This window comes from Hordeum vulgare, chromosome 1H, assembly GCF_904849725.1.
Source record: "Hordeum vulgare subsp. vulgare chromosome 1H, MorexV3_pseudomolecules_assembly, whole genome shotgun sequence".
Taxonomy (NCBI): Eukaryota; Viridiplantae; Streptophyta; class Magnoliopsida; order Poales; family Poaceae; genus Hordeum; species Hordeum vulgare.
In genome coordinates this window covers 293,715,336-293,736,987 of record NC_058518.1, presented here as the reverse complement: position 1 = coordinate 293,736,987, position 21,652 = coordinate 293,715,336, and the positions used below count along the sequence as shown (strand labels likewise).

Here is a 21,652-nt window from a genome sequence, read left to right as displayed (position 1 = left end):
GTGAATTTCTTCCAAAATTAACTGACCCTCCTCAGGAGAGATACACCGCTGAAGGATGCCTGAAACACTTTCTCTGTATAACTGGTCATCAACGACGGTGAAGGACTTCGACCTGTGAACGATCTTCCTAGCTTAGACCTCGTCTTCTGGTAACTCTTGCCTCAGGATGTACGCAATGAATGGTACAGTCCATTCGGGAATGACAGCTAGAATATCCATGACCAGGTCGACCACAGCGGGAACCTCGACTTCAGTCTGATCTGTTGAGCTGTTCGGTTGCACAGGTTCCTCTGTAAAAGAATCTTATTTTACCGAGGGGAGGTGTAAGTGCTCGAGGCACACATCACTCGGGACAGGTCTCCGTGTGGATCCAAGTTTTGTCAATTCATCTGCTGCTTGTTTTTTCAGTCGGGGAACATGGTGAAGTTCCAGACCTTCGAACTTCTTTTCGAGCTTTCTTATTGCGTTGCAGTATGCAGTCATGGTGGGGTTCCTTACATCCCACTCCTTCATTACTTGATTAACCACTAGATCCAAGTCGCCATAGACCATCAGGCAACGGACGCCGAGTGTGATGGCCATGCGCAAGCCGTAAAGGAGAGCTTCATACTCTGCTTCGTTGTTGGAAGAATCAAAATGGATCTGCAACACATACTTGAGTTTATCACCTTTCGGGGATATGAGCACTACGCCGGCACCGGAGCCATTCAACATCTTGGACCCATCGAAGAACATGGTCCAATGAGCCGAGTAGATGTGAGTCGGTTGCTGTTGTTCTACCCATTCTGTTATGAAGTCAGCAAGAGCTTGAGACTTTATAGCTTTCTTGGCTTTGAACTTGATGTCGCAGTATAGCATCTTCATTGCCCACTTTGCCACTCGGCCTGATGCGTCCCGATTGTGGAGAATTTACGACAACAGAGCATCAGATATGACAGATACTGAGTGGTCTTGGAAATAATGAGCCACCTTCTTTGCAGTCATGTAGATCCCATAAATAAGCTTTTGATAATGGGGATACCTCTGCTTGGAAGGAGTCAGGACTTCGGAAACATAATATACTGGTCGCTGAACCTTGTACGCTTTGCCTTCTTCTTCGCGTTCGACTGTCAGAACGGTGCTGACAACTTGATTTGTAGTCGCGATGTACAAAAGAAGGGGTTCTTTACTGAGCGGGGTAGTAAGAACCGGCTGGGTGGAAAGCAGGGCTTTGAGGTTGTCGAATGCGGTTTGGGCTTCGTCTGTCCACTCGAAGGTATCCGACTTCTTCATGAGTCGGTACAGAGGTAACGCCTTCTCGCCGAGTCGAGCGATAAACCTGTTCAAAGCCGCTAGGCAACCTGTGAGCTTTTGTACGTCATGTACTCTTATCGGCCGCTCCATTCGAACAATGGTCCCGATCTTTTCGGGGTTGACATCGATCCCTCGTTCGGAAACGAAGAAACCGAGTAACTTCCCGCTGGGAACGCCGAATGAACACTTGGCTGGGTTGAGCTTGATATCGTACATACGTAGGTTGGCGAATGTTTCTGCCAAGTCAGTCAGCATGTCAGAACCTTTGCGTGACTTGACTACGATATCGTGCATATATGCCTCCACATTTCGACCAGTCTGGTCTAGGAGGCATTTTTGGATCATTTGCATAAAAGTTGCTCCTTCATTTTTCAAACCGAATGGCATAGTGATGTAACAGAAGCACCCGAATGGGGTGATGAAAGATGTTCTTAATTCATCTGGACCATACAGATGAATCTGATGATAGCCCGAATAGGCATCAAGGAAGGATAAGCGCTCGCAACCCGCAGTCGAATCAACGATTTGATCAATGCGGGGGAGCGGGAAGTGGTCTTTCGGACAGACCTTATTAAGGTGCTTGAAATCGATGCACATACGGAGAGACTTGTCCTTCTTGGGCACCATGACAACATTAGCGAGCCACTCGGAGTGGTGTACCTTGCGAATGAAGTTGGCTGCCAGAAGTTTAGCTACCTCCTCTCCAATTGCTTCTCTCTTGTGCGCGGCGGACCGCCGCAGGTGTTCTCGGACGGGCCGAGCGGCAGGGTCCACATGCAGTCGGTGCTCAGCCAACTCCCTGGGTACACCTTGCATGTCGGCAGGCTTCCATGCAAAAATGTCCCAGTTATCACGGAGGAATTGGATGAGCTCGGCTTCCTATTTTGGATCAAGGGTGGTGGAGATGTTTGTTGGGGCGGCGGTGGCATCCGCCGGGTGGATGCTTACTTTCTTCGTGTCTCCCGCCGACTGGAATGCGGACTCGGAAGCTGGCTTCTTTGAACGCATCAGGTCGGCGGGGTCGGCAATCTTGTTGTACTCATCCAACTCGAGTACAGCCATCTGATGGTCTGCAATTCTCGACCCCTGTTGCAGACACTCCTCTGCCCACTGCCGATTGCCTATGACAGTAATCACGCCTTTGGGACCAGGCATCTTCAGCTTCAAATATACATAACATGGACGGGCCATGAAACGTGCGTATGCCGGACGGCCCAGAATGGCATGGTATGCACTCTGGAAGTCTACCACCTCGAATGTTAACTTCTCTTTGCGGAAGTTCTTGTCAGAGCCGAAAACGACATCCAACGCAATCTGGCTGAGTGATTTGGCCTTTCTTCGTGGGACGACTCCATGGAATTGCATACTGCTCTCGCTAAGTCTAGACATCGGAATGCCCATCCCCTTGAGAGTATTGGCGTACATGATATTCAAGCCGCTGCCGTCGTCCATGAGGACTTTGCGCAGCCTAACTCCTTCCACCACCAGGTCGACGACCAGAGCTTGCCTCCCTGGGGTGGGTACGTGTGCTGGGTGGTCTGACTGATCAAAAGTGATTGCAGTGTGTGACCACTTAAGGAACGTGGGAATGGATGGGGTTGCCATGTTTACCTCCCTGTTGACCAGCTTCAGTCGACTTTTGCTTTCTACATTAGCAAAAATCATTAACGTTGCATGAACTTGAGGGAACGGATCCTCCTTGTCCTCATCATCTTGCTCGGTGTCTTTCTCACTCGGTTGTCCTTCACCGAATCCTTGGATCAGGAGGCGACACTGCCGAGTGGTATGTTTCGGCAATATGACATTGCCTTCTTCATCCGTCTTCGTGTGGATTGGACACGGTTGATCTAGGATGGAATTTTCTGACTGTTTCTTCTTGGGGGTGTACTGTAGTTTCCCCTTGCCTTTGAACTTAGCGTTTGTAATGACTGCCGCCTCTGCTTGCGGAGTGCATTGGGCTTTCTGTTTCAGCTTCCGACTTCTGCTCCCATCTCCGTCAGCGACTGACTTATGCTTGCCGCTACGTATGCGGTCCTCCTCTTCGCCATTTGCATAGCGCGCGGCTATCTCCATCATCTTGCTCATGGAGATGTCGCCTGTCCGACCAAACTTCAAGTATAGATCTCTGTATCGAACGCCTGCCTTGAAGGCGCAGACTACTTGGTGTTCTGTAACATTCTCCACCGTGTGGTAGAGGGTTGTCCAGCGCTGGATGAAATCACGCAAGGGCTCGTTTTTCTTCTGGACACAGTGCCGAAGCTCTGTGAGACCAGCAGGGCATTTGCACGTACCCTCGAAGGTCCTGATGAAGATTCGGGACAGATCTGCCCAACTGTAAATGCTTGATGGAGCTAACTGAATTGGCCAAGCTCGAGCCGAACCGTCGAGCATCAGTGGGAGATGTTTCATGGTGACATGGTCATCTCCGCCACCGATCTGGACCGCCACTCTGTAGTCGTCTAACCAAGTTTCTGGTTTGGACTCTCGTGTGAATTTGTTGACTCCCGCCGCCAATAAGAAGTTGGGAGGGATGTCAGCCGAGCGAATGGCCCGACTGAAACACTCGGGACCAGAAACAACGGTCCTGCTTCCACTCGGATGATCTCTATCATGACCATCATGGTGGGCTCGGCTTCTATCAACCTTCTTCTGAGTGATATACCCTCTTGCATCAGGCCTTTGATCATGCGCGTCACCGCCCGAACGATGACCATCGTAATGCCGAGGTCCGTAAGGCCCACTCCGCGGAGGAGTACGCGAACGGCGACGATCTTTGGGATGAGACCGAATGGAAAGCGGTTTCCGACTCTCGTCCGTGGAACGATCGTTCCAGAGGCTGCCCCCTCTGCGACGCTGGTAAGAGCCGGGACTGAAAACCGACCGATTGTTCGCTTGAACGGAACTGTTGTGGATCTTGTTGTGCGACTGGGAGACCGCCGAGTTTTGCTGCTGCGCCGTATGTAACAAGGCACGGATCTGCTCGATTCCTCTACCAGCCTCCGAATCAGTCGGCTGGAGAGAGTCAGCGATCCTGGCGGCTGCAGCCAAGTTGAGGATGGGTGTGCGGAACACCTCGACGTTGCTCTGGCGAGCGCATCGACCGGAAGAACGAGGGTGCTGACGACGAGCGTCGGATGATTCTCCGATCTCACCCTTGTTCCGACCAGTCCTGGAGGGACTTCCGTGGGAATCGGCCATGAGTACTTCGGCTGCAGGCCCGTGACCCTGATACTCGGAAGGTAGCTCAGTCGGAACTGACTCCAAGCACTGGGATGACCGCGGGACCACAACCGATTCGAGCACCGCCACTTGAGAGGACATGTTTTGTCGCGCTAGGGCGTGTCGCACCCAACGCTGGAGCCGCGAACGACCGGATCGCTTGTTGCGGCGCGTGACGGGGGCGAAGATCGACACTGGGGTCGATGGCTGGAGAAGAAGAACGCCGCAGGAACTGGCACGGAAGTGCGTAGCCCCGCGACTCGAAAGCGTCTCGACGTCGAGGGGCGCATCCTGAAGCCATGCCGAATCATCGGCGATGAAGGAGAGTGCACCGAAGAGGATCTCATGACCCATGCACAGATCTCCGCCGGATGACATGATAAAAAGATGAAATCGCAAACTCGCCGGAAGTCGCTTAGACGTCTGCCCCACGGTGGGCGCCAACTGTCGTGGGTATATGTCTGACAGTAGAAGTACGGGGTACGAAAGTATATGGGCAGAGCCTTAGCTACGGCGAGGATGTATGAGTTCAGGCCCCTCTACGGTGGAGGTAAAAGCCCTACGTCTCAGTGCTCTTGGGAGCTTTGTGTCGAGTGTATTAAGGGATTACAGCAAGTGCCAACCCCTGTACCAGTGGTGAAGGGCGGCTTATATAGAGTGTGCTGCCCTTCATAATGGTCCGGTGGACAGGGGTGGAGTAGTGGCGAGTAAAGGCTGGCGTTACTGGTAACGTCAGCCTTAAATGCTAGTTATGGTGCATGAAAACGTATGACCGTTGCCCTCCTGGGAGGTTACGATGTACATAGTGGATTCCAGTCAGTACGTTAGATATGCTCCGAGTGGATCGTCGCCGACTGGATGATGGGGGCGTCCTTAGTTCAGTCGGAACTGTTTAAGGGCCTTGTCCCCTATGAAGGGTAGTCCTTGGGTAGGACCTATAGGGCAGACCTATGACCCTACCCTGGGACTATAACCCCATCACTTAGCCTTATCGACTTCAATACCTCTATAAGAAATTTTATGTCCTAAGACGATGCCTTCATTAACCATAAAGTGTCACTTCTCCCAATTCAAGACAAGATTGGTATCTTTACATCTCTGCAAGACTCGATCAAGGTTGCTGAGGCAATCGTCAAAAGAAGACCCGTAAACGGAGAAGTCATCCATGAAACCTCAACAATCTTTTCACAAAAGTCGGAGAATATAGCCATCATACATCTTTGAAAAGTGGCAGGTGCATTATATAAGCAAAAAGGCATACGTCTATAAGCAAAGGTACCGAAAGGGCAGGTGAAGGTGGTTTTCTCCTGATCAGATTGTGCAACTGGTATTTGGGAGAAACCAGAATAACCATCTAGAAAGCAGAAGTGTGTGTGTTTAGACAACCTTTCTAGCATTTGGTCGATAAAAGGCAAAGGGTAATGATCTTTCCTAGTGGATTTATTCAATTTCCTAAAATTGATCACCATCCTATAGCCAGAAATAATCCTCTGTGGGATCAATTCATCCTTATCATTAGGGACAACGGTAATGCCTCCCTTCTTAGGGACGCAATGCACCGGACTCACCCAATCGCTATGAGCAACAGGATAGATAATACCCGCTTCCAGGAGCTTTAGTATTTCTTTCCTTACTACCTCTTTCATCTTAGGATTTAATCTCCTTTGATGATCAGCAACTGGTTTAGAATCAGGATCAGTTTTAATCTTGTGCTGGCATAGAGTGGGACTAATGCCCTTAAGATCATCAAGAGTATATCCAATAGCAGCACGGTGCTTTCTCAGAGTTTTTAGTAACTTCTTTTCTTCATGCTCTGAGAGGCTAGCACTAATTATAACATGATATATCTCTTTTTCATCAAGATAAGCATACTTAAGAGTATTAGGCAACTGTTTAAGCTCGAACACAGGATCACCCTTTGGTGGGGGTGGATCCCCAAGCAGTTCAAGAGGCAAGTTATTCTTAAGGATAGGATATTGTTCTAAGACAACTCTATCTATCTCATCCCTTTCATCCATATGCATATCATTTTCATGCTCAAGCAAGTATTGCTCTAAGGGATCAGTAGGAGGTGCGGCAATAGAAGCTAAGGCAATAGTTTCTTCCTTACTAGGCAACTCCTTTTCATGATGTTGTCTACCAAACTTGGAGAAATTGAACTCGTGTAACACACCTTCAGAGCCAACAGTGACAGTTTGCTTATCACAATCAATATGAGCATTGACAGTATTGAGAAAAGGTCTACCAAATATGATGGGACAGAAGCTATCTTGTGCGGTAGCAAGAATGAGGAAATCAGCAGGATACTTCATTTTACCACACAAGACTTCAACATCCCTAACAATTCCCACACGGCAGATAGTATATCTATTGGCAAGATGAATAGTAACATCAATGGGTTCTATCTCAACATGTGCAATCTCATCTTTGATTTCATCATATAAGGATTGAGGTATTGCGCTAACACTAGCACCCACGGCACATAAACCATGATAACAATGATCTCCTATCTTAACAGAAACAACAGGCGTGGGGTTTAGCAATTCTAGCACCATCTTCACAGAAGTGAATATCATGTCCCTCAACATCGTCGGATAGAAGATCTTTGATAATAGCAATGCTAGGTTCAACTCTAATTTTCTCAGGGGGTGTAGGTGTTCTAATGTAGCCTCTACGTATCACAGTTGAATCTTTAGAATGATCCTTTATCCTAACAGGGAAAGGTGGTTTCTCAATGTAAGCATTGGGAACAACATGATCATTATAGGCAATGACTCTCTCTTCAACTGGATTGGGTTTAATTACATTGACTTCTAAAGGAGGATAATATTTAAACCACTTCTCTTTGGGGAGCTCAATATGAGCAGCAAATGATTCACACAATGAAGCTACTATCTCAGAGTCAAGTCCATACTTAGCGCTAAAGTCACAAAAAGTATTTGTTTCAACAAAGGATTTAACGCAATCAAACTTGAAGTTCATACCTAACTCCTTACCTTCTTCCAGCTCCCAATCTTTAGAGTTGCGTTTAATTCTCTCCAATAAATTCCATTTGAAGTCAATATCTCTCTTCATAAAAGAACCGATACAAGAAGTGTCAAGCATGGTGCGATCATCATGAGAAAGCCGAGCATAGAAGTTCTGAATGATAATTTCTCCCGAGAGCTCATGGTTGGGGCATGAATATAACATTGATTTAAGCCCCCCCCCCCAGCTTGAGCGATGCTTTCTCTGTCACGAGGCTAAAAATTATAAATATAATTCCGATCACAATGTACTATATGCATAGGACAAAACTTTTGATGAAATTCCACTTTCAACCGATTGTAGTCCCATGATCCAGTATCATCACATAGCCTATACCATGTCAACGCCTTATCCTTCAAAGATAAAGGAAAGACCTTCTTCTTGACCTCATCCTCGGGCAAACCAGCAAGCTTAAATAAACCACAAACTTCATCTACATAGATTAGATGCAAGTCTGGATGTGATGTTCCATCTCCTGTAAAAGGATTAGCCAGCAGTTTCTCAAGCATACCCGAAGGAAATTCAAAGCAAATATTTTCAGTAGGTGCAGCAGGTTGAGGAGAAACTGTTTTTTCTTCCGTTCGAGGTGAAGATACCCCGAACAAGCCCCTTAAAGGATTAGTATCCATAGTGACAAGTGACAATAAATTTCAGCACACTATATGAATGTTTCCTTACCAAGTTTCACTTACCAAAGGCGCTTAACTCCCCGGCACCGGCGCCAGAAAAGAGTCTTGATGACCCACAAGTATAGGGGATCAATCGTAGTCCTTTCGATAAGTAAGAGTGTCGAACCCAACGAGGAGCAGAAGGATCTGACAAGTGGTTTTCAGCAAGGAAAAATCTACAAGCACTGAAATTATCGGTAACAAGTGATTGTGTGGTGAGATGATTCGTAGCAAGCAACAAGTAACAAAAGTAGCAACGGTGCAGCAAAGTGGCCCAATCCCTTTTGCAGCAAGGGACAAGCCTGGACAAAGTCTTATAGGAGGAAAACGCTCCCGAGGACACACTGGAATTTCTGTCATGCTAGTTTTCATCATGTTCACATGATTCGCGTTCGTTACTTTGATAGTTTGATATGTGGGTGGACCGGCGCTTGGATACTGCCCTTACTTGGAAAAGTATCCCACTTATGATTAACCCCTCTCGCAAGCATCCGCAACTACGAAAGAAGAATTAAGATAAAGTATAACCATAGCATTAAACTAGTGGATCCAAATCAGCCCCTTACGAAGTAACGCATAAACTAGGGTTTAAGCTTCTGTCACTCTAGCAACCCATCATCTACTTACTACTTCGCAATCCCATCCTCTAGGCCCAAATAATGGTGAAGTGTTATGTAGTCGACGTTCACATAACACCACGAGAGGAAAAACAACATACAACACATCAAAATATCGAACGAATACCAAATTCACATGACTACTATTAGCATGACTTATCCCATGTCCTCAGGAACAAAAGTAACTACTCACAAAGCATAACCATATTCATGACCAGAGATGTAATGAGTAGCACAAGGATCTGAACATAAACTCTTCCACCAAGTAATCCAACTAGCATCAACTACAGAGAGTAATTAACACTACTAGCAACCTTACAAGTACCAATCGGAGTCGCGAGACGGAGATTGGTTACAAGAGATGAACTAGGGTTTGGATTTGAGATGGTGCTAATGAAGATGTTGATGGTGACGAGTCCCTTTCGATGAGAGGAGTCTTGGTGATGACGATGGCGACGATTTCCCCCTCCGGGAGGGAAGTTTCCCCGGCAGGATCGTCCTGCCGGAGCTCTAGATTGGTTCTGCTCAAGTTCCGCCTCGTGGCGGCTGCGAATCCAAGAAAAAGCTCTTCCTTGATTATTATTTTTCGGACGAAACCCTTCATATACCAGAAGAGGGGGGCCAGTGGGCCAGCAGGCTTCCCACAAGCCCCCTAGGCGCGGCCAGGGGGGTGGCCACGCCTAGCAGGCTTCCCACAAGCCCCCTAGGCGCGGCCAGGGGGTGGCCGCGCCTAGCAGGCTTGTGGCCACCTGCTGGCACCCCTCTGGCGCTTCTTCGGCCTAGTATTTTTTATAAATCCGGAAAAAAAATCCTCGTTGATTTTTACAGCGTTTGGAATTGTGCAGAATAGGTATCTCAAACTTGCTCCACTTTCAGGCCAGAATTCCAGCTGCCGGCATTCTCCCTCTTCATGTAAACCTTGCAAAATAAGAGAGAAAAGGCATAAATATTGTACCGTGAAGTGAAATAATAGCCCAAGAAGCGATAAATATCAACATGAAAACATGATGCAAAATGGACGTATCACTTACTAGTACTCCTAGTAGCACCAGGGTATTAAATACCGGTTCAGTTGCTAAGTGTTACTAACTAGTACTCCTAGTAGCACCAGGTGTATTGTAAGTAATTCCAAGGTTGATGTGATCAACATCGCACGCTCCCTCTACCTTCGGGATTAGTGTTAAACCTAAATATTGATTGGTGTTTGCGCTGAGCGTGAACATGATTGGATCATGTTTATCGCAATAAGATTATTCATTTAAAGAGAATAATGGTTACTTTGTTTGCTTGAATAAGATCTTCAATGGTCTTGCACCTAAAATGAATGGTTTATTGAATCTCGATCGTAGTAATACACATGTTCATAGTATTGGTGCCAAAAGATACAAATAGTAATGATAGTACCACTTATTTTTGGAACTGCCGCTTGAGTCATATTGGTATAAAACGCATGAAGAAGCTCCATGTTGATGGATCTTTGGGCTCACTCATTTTTGAATTGTTTGAGACGTGCGAACCATGCCTATTGGTGTAAATGCATGAAGAAACTCCATGCAGATGGATTGTTTAGACTCACTTGATTTTGAATCACTTGAGACATGCAAATCATGCCACATGGGCATGATGACTGAAAGGCCTCGTTTTTCCAATGAGATGGAACGAGCAAGTGACTTGTTGGAAATAATACATTTTGATGTATGCAGTCCAATGAGTGCTGAGGCACGCAGTGGATATCTTTATGTTATTGCTTCACTTATAATTTGAGTAGATACAAGTGTATTTGCTTGATGAATCACAAGTCTTAAATATTGAAAAGTTCAAGTAATTTCAGAGTGAAGTTGAAGATCGTCGTGACAAGAGGATAATATGTCTACGATGTGATCGTGGAGGTAAATATATATCTGAGTTGCGAGTTTGGTATACATTTAAGACAATGTAAAAATTGTTTCACAACTCATGCCACCTGAAACACCATAGTGTGATGGTGTGTCCGAACGTCATAGCCGCGCCCTATTGGATATGGTGCATACTATGATATCTCTTATCTAAATACCACTATCATTTTGGGGTTAGGCATTAGAGACAGCCGCATTCACTTTAAATAGGGCGCCACATAATTCCGTTGAGATGACACCGTATGAACTATGGTTTGGAAAACCTAAGCTGTCATTTCTTAAAAGTTTGGGGTTGCGATGCTTATGTGAAAAAGTTTCAGCATGATAAGCTCGAACCCAAAGCAAAGAAATACATCTTCATAGGACACCCAAAACAGTTGGGTATACCTCCAATCTCAGATAAGGAAGCAAACTATTTGTTTCTACAAAAGGGTCATTTCTCCAGAAAAAGTTTCTCTCGAAAGAATTGAGTGGTAGGATGGTGGAAACTTGTTGAGGTTATTGAACCGTCACTTCAACCAATGAGTAGCAGGGCGCATGAAGATGTCCGTGTGGCGCCTACACTAATTGAAGTGGATAGCTGATGATGGTGATCATGAAGCTTTGGATCAATTTACTATCAAACCTCGTAGGTCGACAAGGAAACGTACTTCTCCACAGTAGTACGGTAATCCTGTCTTGGAGGTCATGTTGCTGGACAACAATGAACCTACGAGCTATGGAGAAGCAATGGTGGGTCCGGATTCCGACGAATGACTGAAGGCCATGAAATTCGAGATAGGATCCATGTATGAAAACAAAGTGTAGACTTTGGAAGAACTACTTTATGGTCGTAAGGCTATTAAGTAGAAGTGGATCTTTAAAAGGAAGACCGATGATGATGGTGAATGTCACCATTCAGAAAGCTCGACTTGTTGCAAAGAGGTTTCCGACAAATTCAAGGAGTTGACTATGATAAGACTTTCTCACCCGCAGCAATGCTAAAGTTTGTTGGAATTATGTTAGCAGTTGCTGCATTTTTCAATTATGAAATCTTGCATATGGGTGTCAAAACATAGTTTCCTTGACGGTTTCCTTGAGGAAAGGTTGTATGTGATACAACCAGAAGGATTTGTCGATCCTAAGGATACTGACAAGGATGCAGGCTCCAGCAATCCTTCTATGGACTGGAGCAAGCATCTCGGAGTTGGAATATACGCTTTGATAAGATGATCAAAGTTTTTGGTTTTATACAAGGTTTATGAGAAAAAACTATTTCCAAGAAAGTGAGTGGGAACACTATAGAATTTCTGATAAGTATATGTGGTTGACATATTGTTGATCGAAAATAATGTAGAATTTCTGAAAAGCATAAAGGGTTGTTTGAAAGGTGTTTTTCAAAGAAAAACTTGGATTGAGCTACTTGAACATTGAGCATCAAGATCTACACAGATAGATCAAGACGCTTGATATAACTTCCAATGAATACATATCTTGACAAGATTTTGAAGGAGTTCAAAATGGATCATTCAAAGAATGAGTTCTTGACTGTATTGTAAGGTGTGAATTTGAGTAAGAATCAAAGACCGACCACAGCAGAAGAAAGAGAAAGGACGAAGGTCGTCCCCTCTGCATTGGCCATAGGCTCTATAGTATGCTATGGTGTGTACCGCACCTGATGTGTGTCTTGCCATGAATCTGTCAGGGGGTACAAAAGTGATCCAAGAATGGATTACTGGACATCAGTCAAAAGTTATACTTAGTAACTAGCGGACTATGGATTTTTTTCTCGATTATGGGTTGTAAAGGGTTACATCGATGCAAGCTTTGACACAAATCCGGATAATTCTGAGTAGTAAACCGGATTCATATAGTGAAGTAGACATTTGAAATTATTTCAAGTAAAGCGTGGTCAGGGCCGACCCTGGGGGCGGGAGGGGCGGCTGCCCCGAGCCCCCAAGTACAGGGGCCCGACAGTGCATGCCTGGCCAAGGAAGGGCAGAAACGAGTAGGAACGAACGGATGTAGCCCATGACTAGTCCACTGGCCAAAAAGTTTCAGAGTGCCACGATCCATATTCTATTTCCAGGATCCCAATCGTGAGTTCATGGCGCTGGACGGGGAGCCACAATACGCCGCCGAACACCGCTCTCTAGGTCCTCGTTTATTCTCCTTATTAATTATATATGTCTCGCTGACTCACCCAAATTAGTTTTCCACAAACCCTAATCCAAGGCCACGATGGTCGATGGTAGGTTGCAGGTGATCTACAATTCATGTCGCCCTTTAATGGATATAAACCATGATGGCACGCAGTCTGCCCTTGATGCCTCTCGGCCTCTTCTTCAATCAAATCTATCTTGGCTGCTCCTACCAGTGCTCTACAATTCTGGCGTCGTTCCTCAACAACCAAGCCATCAAGGTGTATAATTTCGGTCCTTTTAAGTACAGAATGGATATGTACCATACCTAGAAAATATATATAGTATATCATGTTACTTTTCCTAATTAGACTGTGCTACACAATTCTATCATTTGCTAGAACAGGGAGATTTAATGTAGAAATGTGTGTAGCAAAAGTTCATGTTTAGTATGGAATTGTTAGAGGAAATCCATATTGATAAATTGACAATGATTTGCATCTCTAATTTTTTATAAATTTTTAATGTACTATATATATATATATATATATATATATATATATATATATATATATATATATATCAGTATGTTGTAATGAAATATTCAATTTGATCGCATTTAAATGTTTACTAGTAACATTCCCTATACGTAGATTATTATTTTGATGATTATACTAAGGCCAGTGGTTCTAGTCTTGCCTTGGGTCCCCAAAATCACAAGACCGGCCCTGAGCGTGGTAGAAGAATCTACAGTATGACATAGATATTTGTAGAAGTACACACGGATCTGAATGTTTCAGATCCGTTGACTAATAACCTCTCTCACAAGCAAGACATGATCAAACCCCAGAACTGTAAGGGTGTTAGATTCATTACAATCACATAGTGGTGTGAACTACATTATTGACTCTAGTGCAAGTGGGATACTATTGGAAATATGCCCTAGAGGCAATAATAAATTGGTTATTAATATATTTCCTTGTTCATGGTAATAGTTTATTATCCATGTTAGAACTGTATTGATTGAAAACTCAAATACATGTGTGGATACATAGACAACACACTGTCCCTAGTGAGCCTTTAATGGACTAGCTCGTTGATCAAAGATGGTAGGTTTCCTGACCATAGACAATAGTTGCCATTTGATAACGAGATCACATCATTAGGAGAATGATGTGATGGTCAAGACCCAAACTATGAACGTAGCATGTGATCGTCTCAGTTTATTGCTACTGTTTTCTACATGTCAAGGATCTGTTCCTGTGGCCATGAGATCATGCAACTCCTGGACATCAAAGGAATGCCTTGTGTGTATCAAACGTCACAACATAACTGGGTGACTATAAAGGTGCTCTACAGGTTTCTGTGAGGGTGTCTATTGGGTTGGCGTGAATCAAGACTGGGATTTGTCACTTCGTATGACGGAGAGGTATCTCTAAGGCCCAATTGGTAATACAACGTCACAAGAAGCTTGCAAGCAATGTGACTAAGGAGTTAGTCACGAGAGCTTGTATTACGGAACGAGTAAGGAGACTTTCCGGTAACGAGATTGAACTAGGTACAGAGATACCGACAATCGAATCTCGGGCAAGTAACATACCGATAGACAAAGGTAATATTATACGAAATTGATTGAATCCTTGACATCGTGGTTCGACCGATAAATATCTTCATAGAATATGTAGGATCCAATATGGACATCCAGGTCCTGCTATTGGTTATTGGCGGGAGAGTGTCTCGATCATGTCTGCATAGTTCTCGAACCCTCAGGGTCTGCACACTTAAGGTTTGGTGACGATTTGATATTAATGAGTTATGTGTGGTAGTAACCGAAAGTTGTTTGGAGTCCCGGATGAGATCCCGGAAGTCACGAGGAGCTCTGGAATGATTCGGAGGTAAATATTTATATATGGGAAGTCATATTTTGGCTACGGAAAAGTTTTGGATTTTTTCGGTATTGTGTCGGGAAGCTTCTAGAAGGATCTGGAAATTTCCAAAGGAGTTCGGAAGTCCACCAAGGGTTCCACCATGTCCCTAGGTTTTGCATGGGCTGAGAGGAGACGTCATGGCCTTATTGGGCCAAGCGCACAAGTCTCTCAAGGCCCATGCAGTTGGGAAAGATGAAAAGTCCACCTTTGTATGGGAGGGAAGGAAGGGGACTAGGATTCCACCTCCTCCCCCCATGGATGCGCCCTAGGGCTTGGAGGGGCTGTTCTCCACGCCCCTCCACCTATATATAGAGCGGAGGGGGCGCCCCAAGAGCACACACGAAGCCCTTGGCGCCCCTCTCTCTCTCCCTAGATTTATTTCTCCTCCATTTGCAGTTTCGGTAGCACTAAGCGTAGCCCTGCCGGGATAGCACCACCACAACCACCACCACGCCATCGTGTTGCCGGAGAACTCATCTACTACTCCGCCCTTGCTCGCTAGATCGAGGAGGCACAGACGTCATCGAGTTGTACGTGCGCTGAACGCGGAGGTGTCATTCGTTCGGCGCTTGATCGGGAGTTCATGCCAGGAATCGTGTTTGGATCGCGAAGACATACCACTACATCAACCGCGTTCTTTAACGTTTCCGCCTCCCGTTTCCAGGTCCCGCCAGCGTTCTTTGTCGGCGTTGTTCGGGCCCGGATCCTTCGGTTGTTTCGTCCTCTCCAGGCTATGGCTCGTTGGCATCCCATCGGCTACGCCCCCGGTAGCTCGGATCTGCCTTCCCTTCCACCTCATGGCTTGTCGGTGGCCATCGCCTCCTCCATGTCGGCTCTCTCTACCCTGTTGTCTTCTCACCCTGTCCACCTTCACAGCATGCTAGTCCCATATCTCGCATTTTTCAACGACGCCTGATGCCACCCTTCGACGATAGGCGCAATCCTCCCCCCCCCTAAGGTGGTGGTCTCGATCCTAATATGGCGGCAATGGAATTGCTCGGACTCACGCGAGGGCAAAATTCCAGGTCGGCTCACTGTTACGGACGTCGTTTCCATTCTTGTAGGCGCTACTATTCTAGGTCCTATTCTTTTGATCGGATGGCGGTGCGTCATGGCATCACTCATCTTTTTGAAGGCACTATCTTGCTTGTTTGCGATGCCTCCGCTGTTGACTGCATATGTTCGACGTCATGCATGTTCGGCCTACCCCTTTGTCTTAGGCATAGTGGGATTATTTGTGGCTTTTTCTCTATTCGAGGTAAGCATCTCTTGTCTCTCATGTATGTGTTTGTTGAATACCATGCCTACATGTGTTCGTGCCATGTGTTGTGCGTGTTTCGGCCTTCAGGTACCATGCTCACGCCTTCTCATGCATGTGTCGTGACATGCATAGACGGATTTGGGCCCGAGGCAGCCCAGGCCATTGCCTGGGGCGTGGAAAAACTTCCTAGGCCAGCCCAGTAGCCAAGAAAACTCAGTCCGCACTGCCCCTCGCGGCGCGTGGAGCCGCGATAGACAGGCCGGCCCATTTTGTTCTTTTTTTTTGTTTTTAGAGAGAAATGGAAAATATGGGACCACGAGGGTTCGAATGAAGAACCACCTCGTGTAGCAGTTGGCTCTAACCATCCTCCATGATCAGATTTGTGTAAATATATTTCAGTCCATAATTTTACTGTCAATGCTAGCTCGGGTCTATGCTTTTTATTTTCTTATCATCCTTTTTTGTTTTCTTTAATGCGCTATTTTAAAAAATTCGTGAACCTTTTTGTTTTGGCCTTTTTCCATTTTAAATTTCATGATTTTTTAAAACCAGCGGACTTTTCTTTTAAATCAGTGAACTCTTTCCAAATTTGATGAACTTTTTTCAAAATTGATGAATTTTTTTCAAATTCAATGATTTTTTTTCGAATTCAGTGAACTTCTTTTCAAATCCGATGAAATTTTTCAGATTGTATGAACTTTTTTGAAAAATTCTTGAACATTTCTACAAAACCCGTGAAAATTTTGAATTCACAAAAGTTTTCGTTAGTTTGGAGTTTTTCATTTTTGTTTCATATTTAACCAAGGGCTGACTGAAGCGAGCTGGTCACCAGTGATCGATAGGCCGGCCCATGGAGCGATGTTGTGTGGGCGCGAGCGTTTTGCCTCGTCCTAGACGTAAGTTTTCATATTTTACATCTATTATTAACTAGTTTTACCTGCTATCTTATGCACCGATTTACATTTCAAAATTGATGATTGAAGGTTTAGCTATTTCTCTATTGAAGATGTAGTCATGGAAGGCTCAGATCATCCAATCCTTTGATTTGGTGTCAATCATTTGTATCATCTATATATGCTACATGTTGTTTTTTAATTTGTTTTGCTTTATTAGTTGACCAATCATCGAACAAATGTTGTCATTGAATATTATGTTTGATTTCTTTTGTTGTCATTGAATATTATGTTTGATTTCTTTCGTATGCCTTGGAACTAGAGTTTTTTCTACGCAGATTTTATCCATTGGTTACGCAGATTTTATCCATTGGTTTCTGGTCCGCCATCGTGTTATGTGACGTATCTTTTCAAGTACTCATTTTGTTTCTAATATGTAAGCTTTATGTATTCATGAAAAAATAAACGACATTTTGAGTATGACATGTTTAGGACATAATTTTGCATGAACTTCACATGACATGGTTCGGTTTTCAAGGAGAATCTGGCATCACCGACAGGATCTCCGAACCAGCAAGTTCACGAACACCCAACAGTAGCGAAATGAGCTGCAGTTTATTCCTTTTCTTGAGAAACACAGTATAGCTGAACAGCTAGCACACGCCAAAACGCACGTGAATAAACTCAAGAAATAAGACAAATCTTTTCTATATCAGTGTATGGGAATGGGATCACACATACAACATATAGCCTGCCTATTCATCCTACATTATCTCCAATTGTGTACAAAAGAATACCCAAGGCTCGGTGTCATCTTCTATAAGATTATGTGAAGACAGGTAACGCCTCTACCCGCCACATCATCTCCAACATATATAGCATGACAAACCATGCAAAATCAGAGGCTGTCATCGAGGTCTTTCCTACCCTGCTTTCGTCGCTGGGAGGACCGGTGCCGACATGACTTCAAGCTCCTCCACGGGGTTACATGGGATATAGCCAGAGTTCAGCGAAAGAATCAGGTGGGCAGCCAAGAGATGGGGAAACCTGCTAATCTCGGGCTGCCTTGTTTTTCCAAGCAGCAATTGGCTTTGGAATGCTGTCAAAAAGAGGGAGGGCGAAAGCGTCTGGCTTCAAGCTCCACTTGCTTGCTGACCATATGGAGGAGCCGCTGCTGCTCTCTGGCTCTTGGAACTCAGGGGTGCTCGACGATTTCTTTACGGTTTGAAGCCCGCCGTCAAACGAAGGCTCTGACATCGCGATAAGATTCTGATGGCTCTTGTTCATGTCTGGTCGAGTGCCCGACTTTGGCCTCAATGCGAGGCCTTTCCCCGCCCGTGACAACAAGGCACTGCCATTTTCCTCCCTAGGTAGCAACTCGCCGTCAGCTTTCGGGCGCCTCCTTACTGGTCTTTCGCCGTCTCCATTCTCCTCAGACTCGCCATTCACAAGAGAACCTATTGTCTGGCTTCTGGGTTTCCTATGCTCAAACATGAACGTGTTGGGATTTGGTGTCTCTGCGGACCAAGGCTCGTCAACCAAGGAAATTGATTTGCCTTTTCCATATAATGCTATCTCGGTGCCTTCCTGTGTCGGATTCCTCTTTGGAGGTGGTGTGAGACCATAGTATCCCTGCAAAAGGCTCATGGCTGGGGAGACTTTGTGTCTTGGTGTTCGCAAAACTGAATCCAATAGATCATCATGAAGACGCCGTGGAGTACATTCCCTGAAATAACATTATCATTGTTATACCTGATGATACATAAAGTAGAGCCAGCAAAAAATGTAATGGTTCGAACAGAAAACATAGTTCAAGAAGTGTTGTAAAATCTAATCTAAAAGGCAGAAACAAAAGTTATTTGCGATCTCAAGTAGAAAAGAATATTAGAACATGTAATAGAATATGGATGCAATATTGTTGTAGTCGGACGCTCGTAATGAATGCTATACTGTTGACTTTGTTTCAGAAAGTGACCAGAATCAACACGTCTTGTACAAAGGAGAATATTGTGGGCAGTATGCGTAAGCACAAGAACATGGAGGGTTTGAGACATGTTCACAGGTCCGTCAAAATCTGTTTTCTCCATTTTCCCTGCCTTCAAGGCCCTTATTGTGTCAGCTTAACTTATGCACAATATGGTCAATTTATGAACTGTAGGGCATGGAAATTGATAGCACAGGCAAATACTGCCAAAATAAACATGCAATCATCCACTCATACAGTCAGAATCCAAAATTCTGAAGTTATGTAGTAACCGCCAAACTGGTTAATGGCACGTCGCAGGGATAAATTGGCTAATGATTTTTTTTGCAACTCCAACTCTTTCTATAACGTGAAACGACTTACATCATGCATGCATTCGTGAAGGAAAAGCTTCATGCAAAAGAAAAACCTTAGTTTCGTACAAGAGACATGGTTAAGATTAAATAAGGTAATAATCCTGGCAATACTTCAAGTGTCTAAGGAGGTGCTGAAACGATAAGATAACTTTGCATGAGACTACGAGACGATACTCCCATTGCATTCCAGCTTCACTTAACGCTACAACTTTGCATGACATGATGATAGTATCATAGTAGTTCATAGCCGATCCAGAACTACCGTGACCAGCACTCAGATAAAATGCAATGCAGAATACTCATTTGATCCTGATACACATCTGAAAAAACTCGAAGCGATGTAGTAACAGTTCTTGACTATCGATACACACAACACTAAGCTGAACACTTGATAAACAGCACTGCGACGTGCCAACTCACTAACGGCATGACTTAAAAGTAACAACATGTTAATGCCTTTCCAGAAGAAAAAGGTAAGCAACATACTAACGCAAAAACTATTATTCTCTATACCTGTCACCACACTCGTATGAACCATTCTGCTGGAAAGGCGAATGAGGATGCCTTCCCGGGAGCGGAATCCGTAGTGTCTTGTGGGCAAACATCTGGAGGTCAGTGGAGAGGCTATTCAGCCTCTTGACGTCGGCTACCTACGCGTCAAAATACACAAATCATTCAAACACCTTATCATCGTCAATATGCTACCTCTGCCTGAAGCAGCTAGAAGTTAAACACTGTTACATTTTATATCCCCTTCTGGTATTCCAATGTATAGTAATATAAAAGAGCAGTCCCGTCGCATTACCTCGACTCCGTACTTGATGGCGACGCCGGCGAGGGTGTCGAACTTGCCGACCCGGTGCAGCATGTACTGGCCGCACGACGACATGGGCAGCGACGACGCCGACGACGGGGAGGTGGACTGCGACGGGGACCCCGACCAGGACTGGTCGGCGGCGGCTAGGGCGGCCGCGGCGTCCGCCTCCTCGATCTCGCAGAGGCGGCCGTCGAAGAACCCATTCGCGCGCGGAAAGGCGTGGTCTTTGGGCAAATGGGGGCGGCTCATGACATCCGGGGGCGCCGCTGGGGGCGGATCTGGGCGCGGGCGGCCCGGATTCGCGGGCGGGGCGCCGCGGGCTCGCCGTCCGATGCGGCGGATTCCGGCGGCCGCGGGGGTGGGGGGTGGATGATGGCGCAGGAATTGGCGACCGGGGAGGAGGGAGGGAGGGAGGAGAGGGGAGGCCGGGTGCGGAGGAGAGAGAGAGAGAGAGCTCCCACGAGGTTGTTTTGTTTGACGCGGCTCGGGGTCGGGGGAGAAGGGGACGCAGGAAAAAGAAACGTGGCACTCCTCCGTCTCCTCTTGTGAAGCATTTGACAGTTCAGCTCCAAACTTGTAAAAGAAAAACGTTCCGCAGTTTGACGGTTCAGATATGGTTTGAGCTGGCCGCTACTATATCACTTGGCTTATACAGTTATTGCACTTCGGATGTTGTTGTTTTCTGACTTGCAGTTCGGATGGTTGGCTCGTTCTGTATTTCGGCCAAACTGATCTTGTTTTTAGAAGAGAAAGTTCTTACCAAAAGTTTTTTTTTTAAGTTTCTCAAACACCATCTATACATCTGGGTTGACTGGCACCCCTTATATCCAGTCATATATGGGACAGATATGGAGATAGACCGGACGTCTTTTTTACATCAGAATGCTAGACCACATCGTCCTACTTGCTCTCTTGTGCAAGTGGTTGGGTAATTCCCAAAACGTGAAAAGGTTGTCAAGCTTTCTATCCTCCTAGTTACAAGATTAAAATACATCCCACGGGCCATAGGTTTACTAATGACATCTCTCCAAGTTGACAAGTGTAGAGTGATAAACAAATGACAATTGGACAACGATTAAATTGCAATATTAGTATTTATCATTATGGTCATTCATGGTGCAACCTTATGTAGGTATTACGTTTATGATATGTAAACCATTCTTCAACTGCATCTACAACTAATATTCCACCCTAAGACCATTATCCAACATGCATCTTGAAGTATTAAGTTTATGATAAACACAACATTGCAATAAGCATAATGACATAACATAGATAGTAAAACTATCATCCACGTGTGATAAAAAAAACTAATTATTTTATCCTTAGTGTCAACAATACAATATGTGTGTTGTATATTGTCAGGACCGGTTTCCAAATAAAATAAATTTGTAGAAAATCAACCATGAATGTCACCAGTGTAGAAAAATATTTCCCACTAATAGACCAATCTTGATACAGAAACTAGTACTACTTAATATTAAACAGAGTAGAGCGGAGGTTGCTCTACAGTTTATTACAACACGTTCAAAGTCTCATAAGGATGGATATGTTATAGTGGTCATGGCATAACT

At 45.1% G+C, this 21,652-nt stretch overlaps 1 protein-coding gene across 1 annotated transcript; it reads right to left on the bottom strand.

Moving 5' to 3' along the window:
- Positions 1 to 17,600: 17,600 nt before the first annotated feature.
- LOC123431717 lies at positions 17,601 to 20,582 on the bottom strand. Its single transcript, XM_045115352.1, has 3 exons — positions 20,067 to 20,582; positions 19,775 to 19,911; positions 17,601 to 18,647 (listed from the first exon to the last, which is right to left on the bottom strand). Exons 1-3 carry the CDS (start codon positions 20,325 to 20,327, stop codon positions 17,972 to 17,974), a joined length of 1,074 nt encoding a protein of 357 aa, XP_044971287.1. The 5' UTR covers positions 20,328 to 20,582; the 3' UTR covers positions 17,601 to 17,971.
- Positions 20,583 to 21,652: the final 1,070 nt, after the last annotated feature.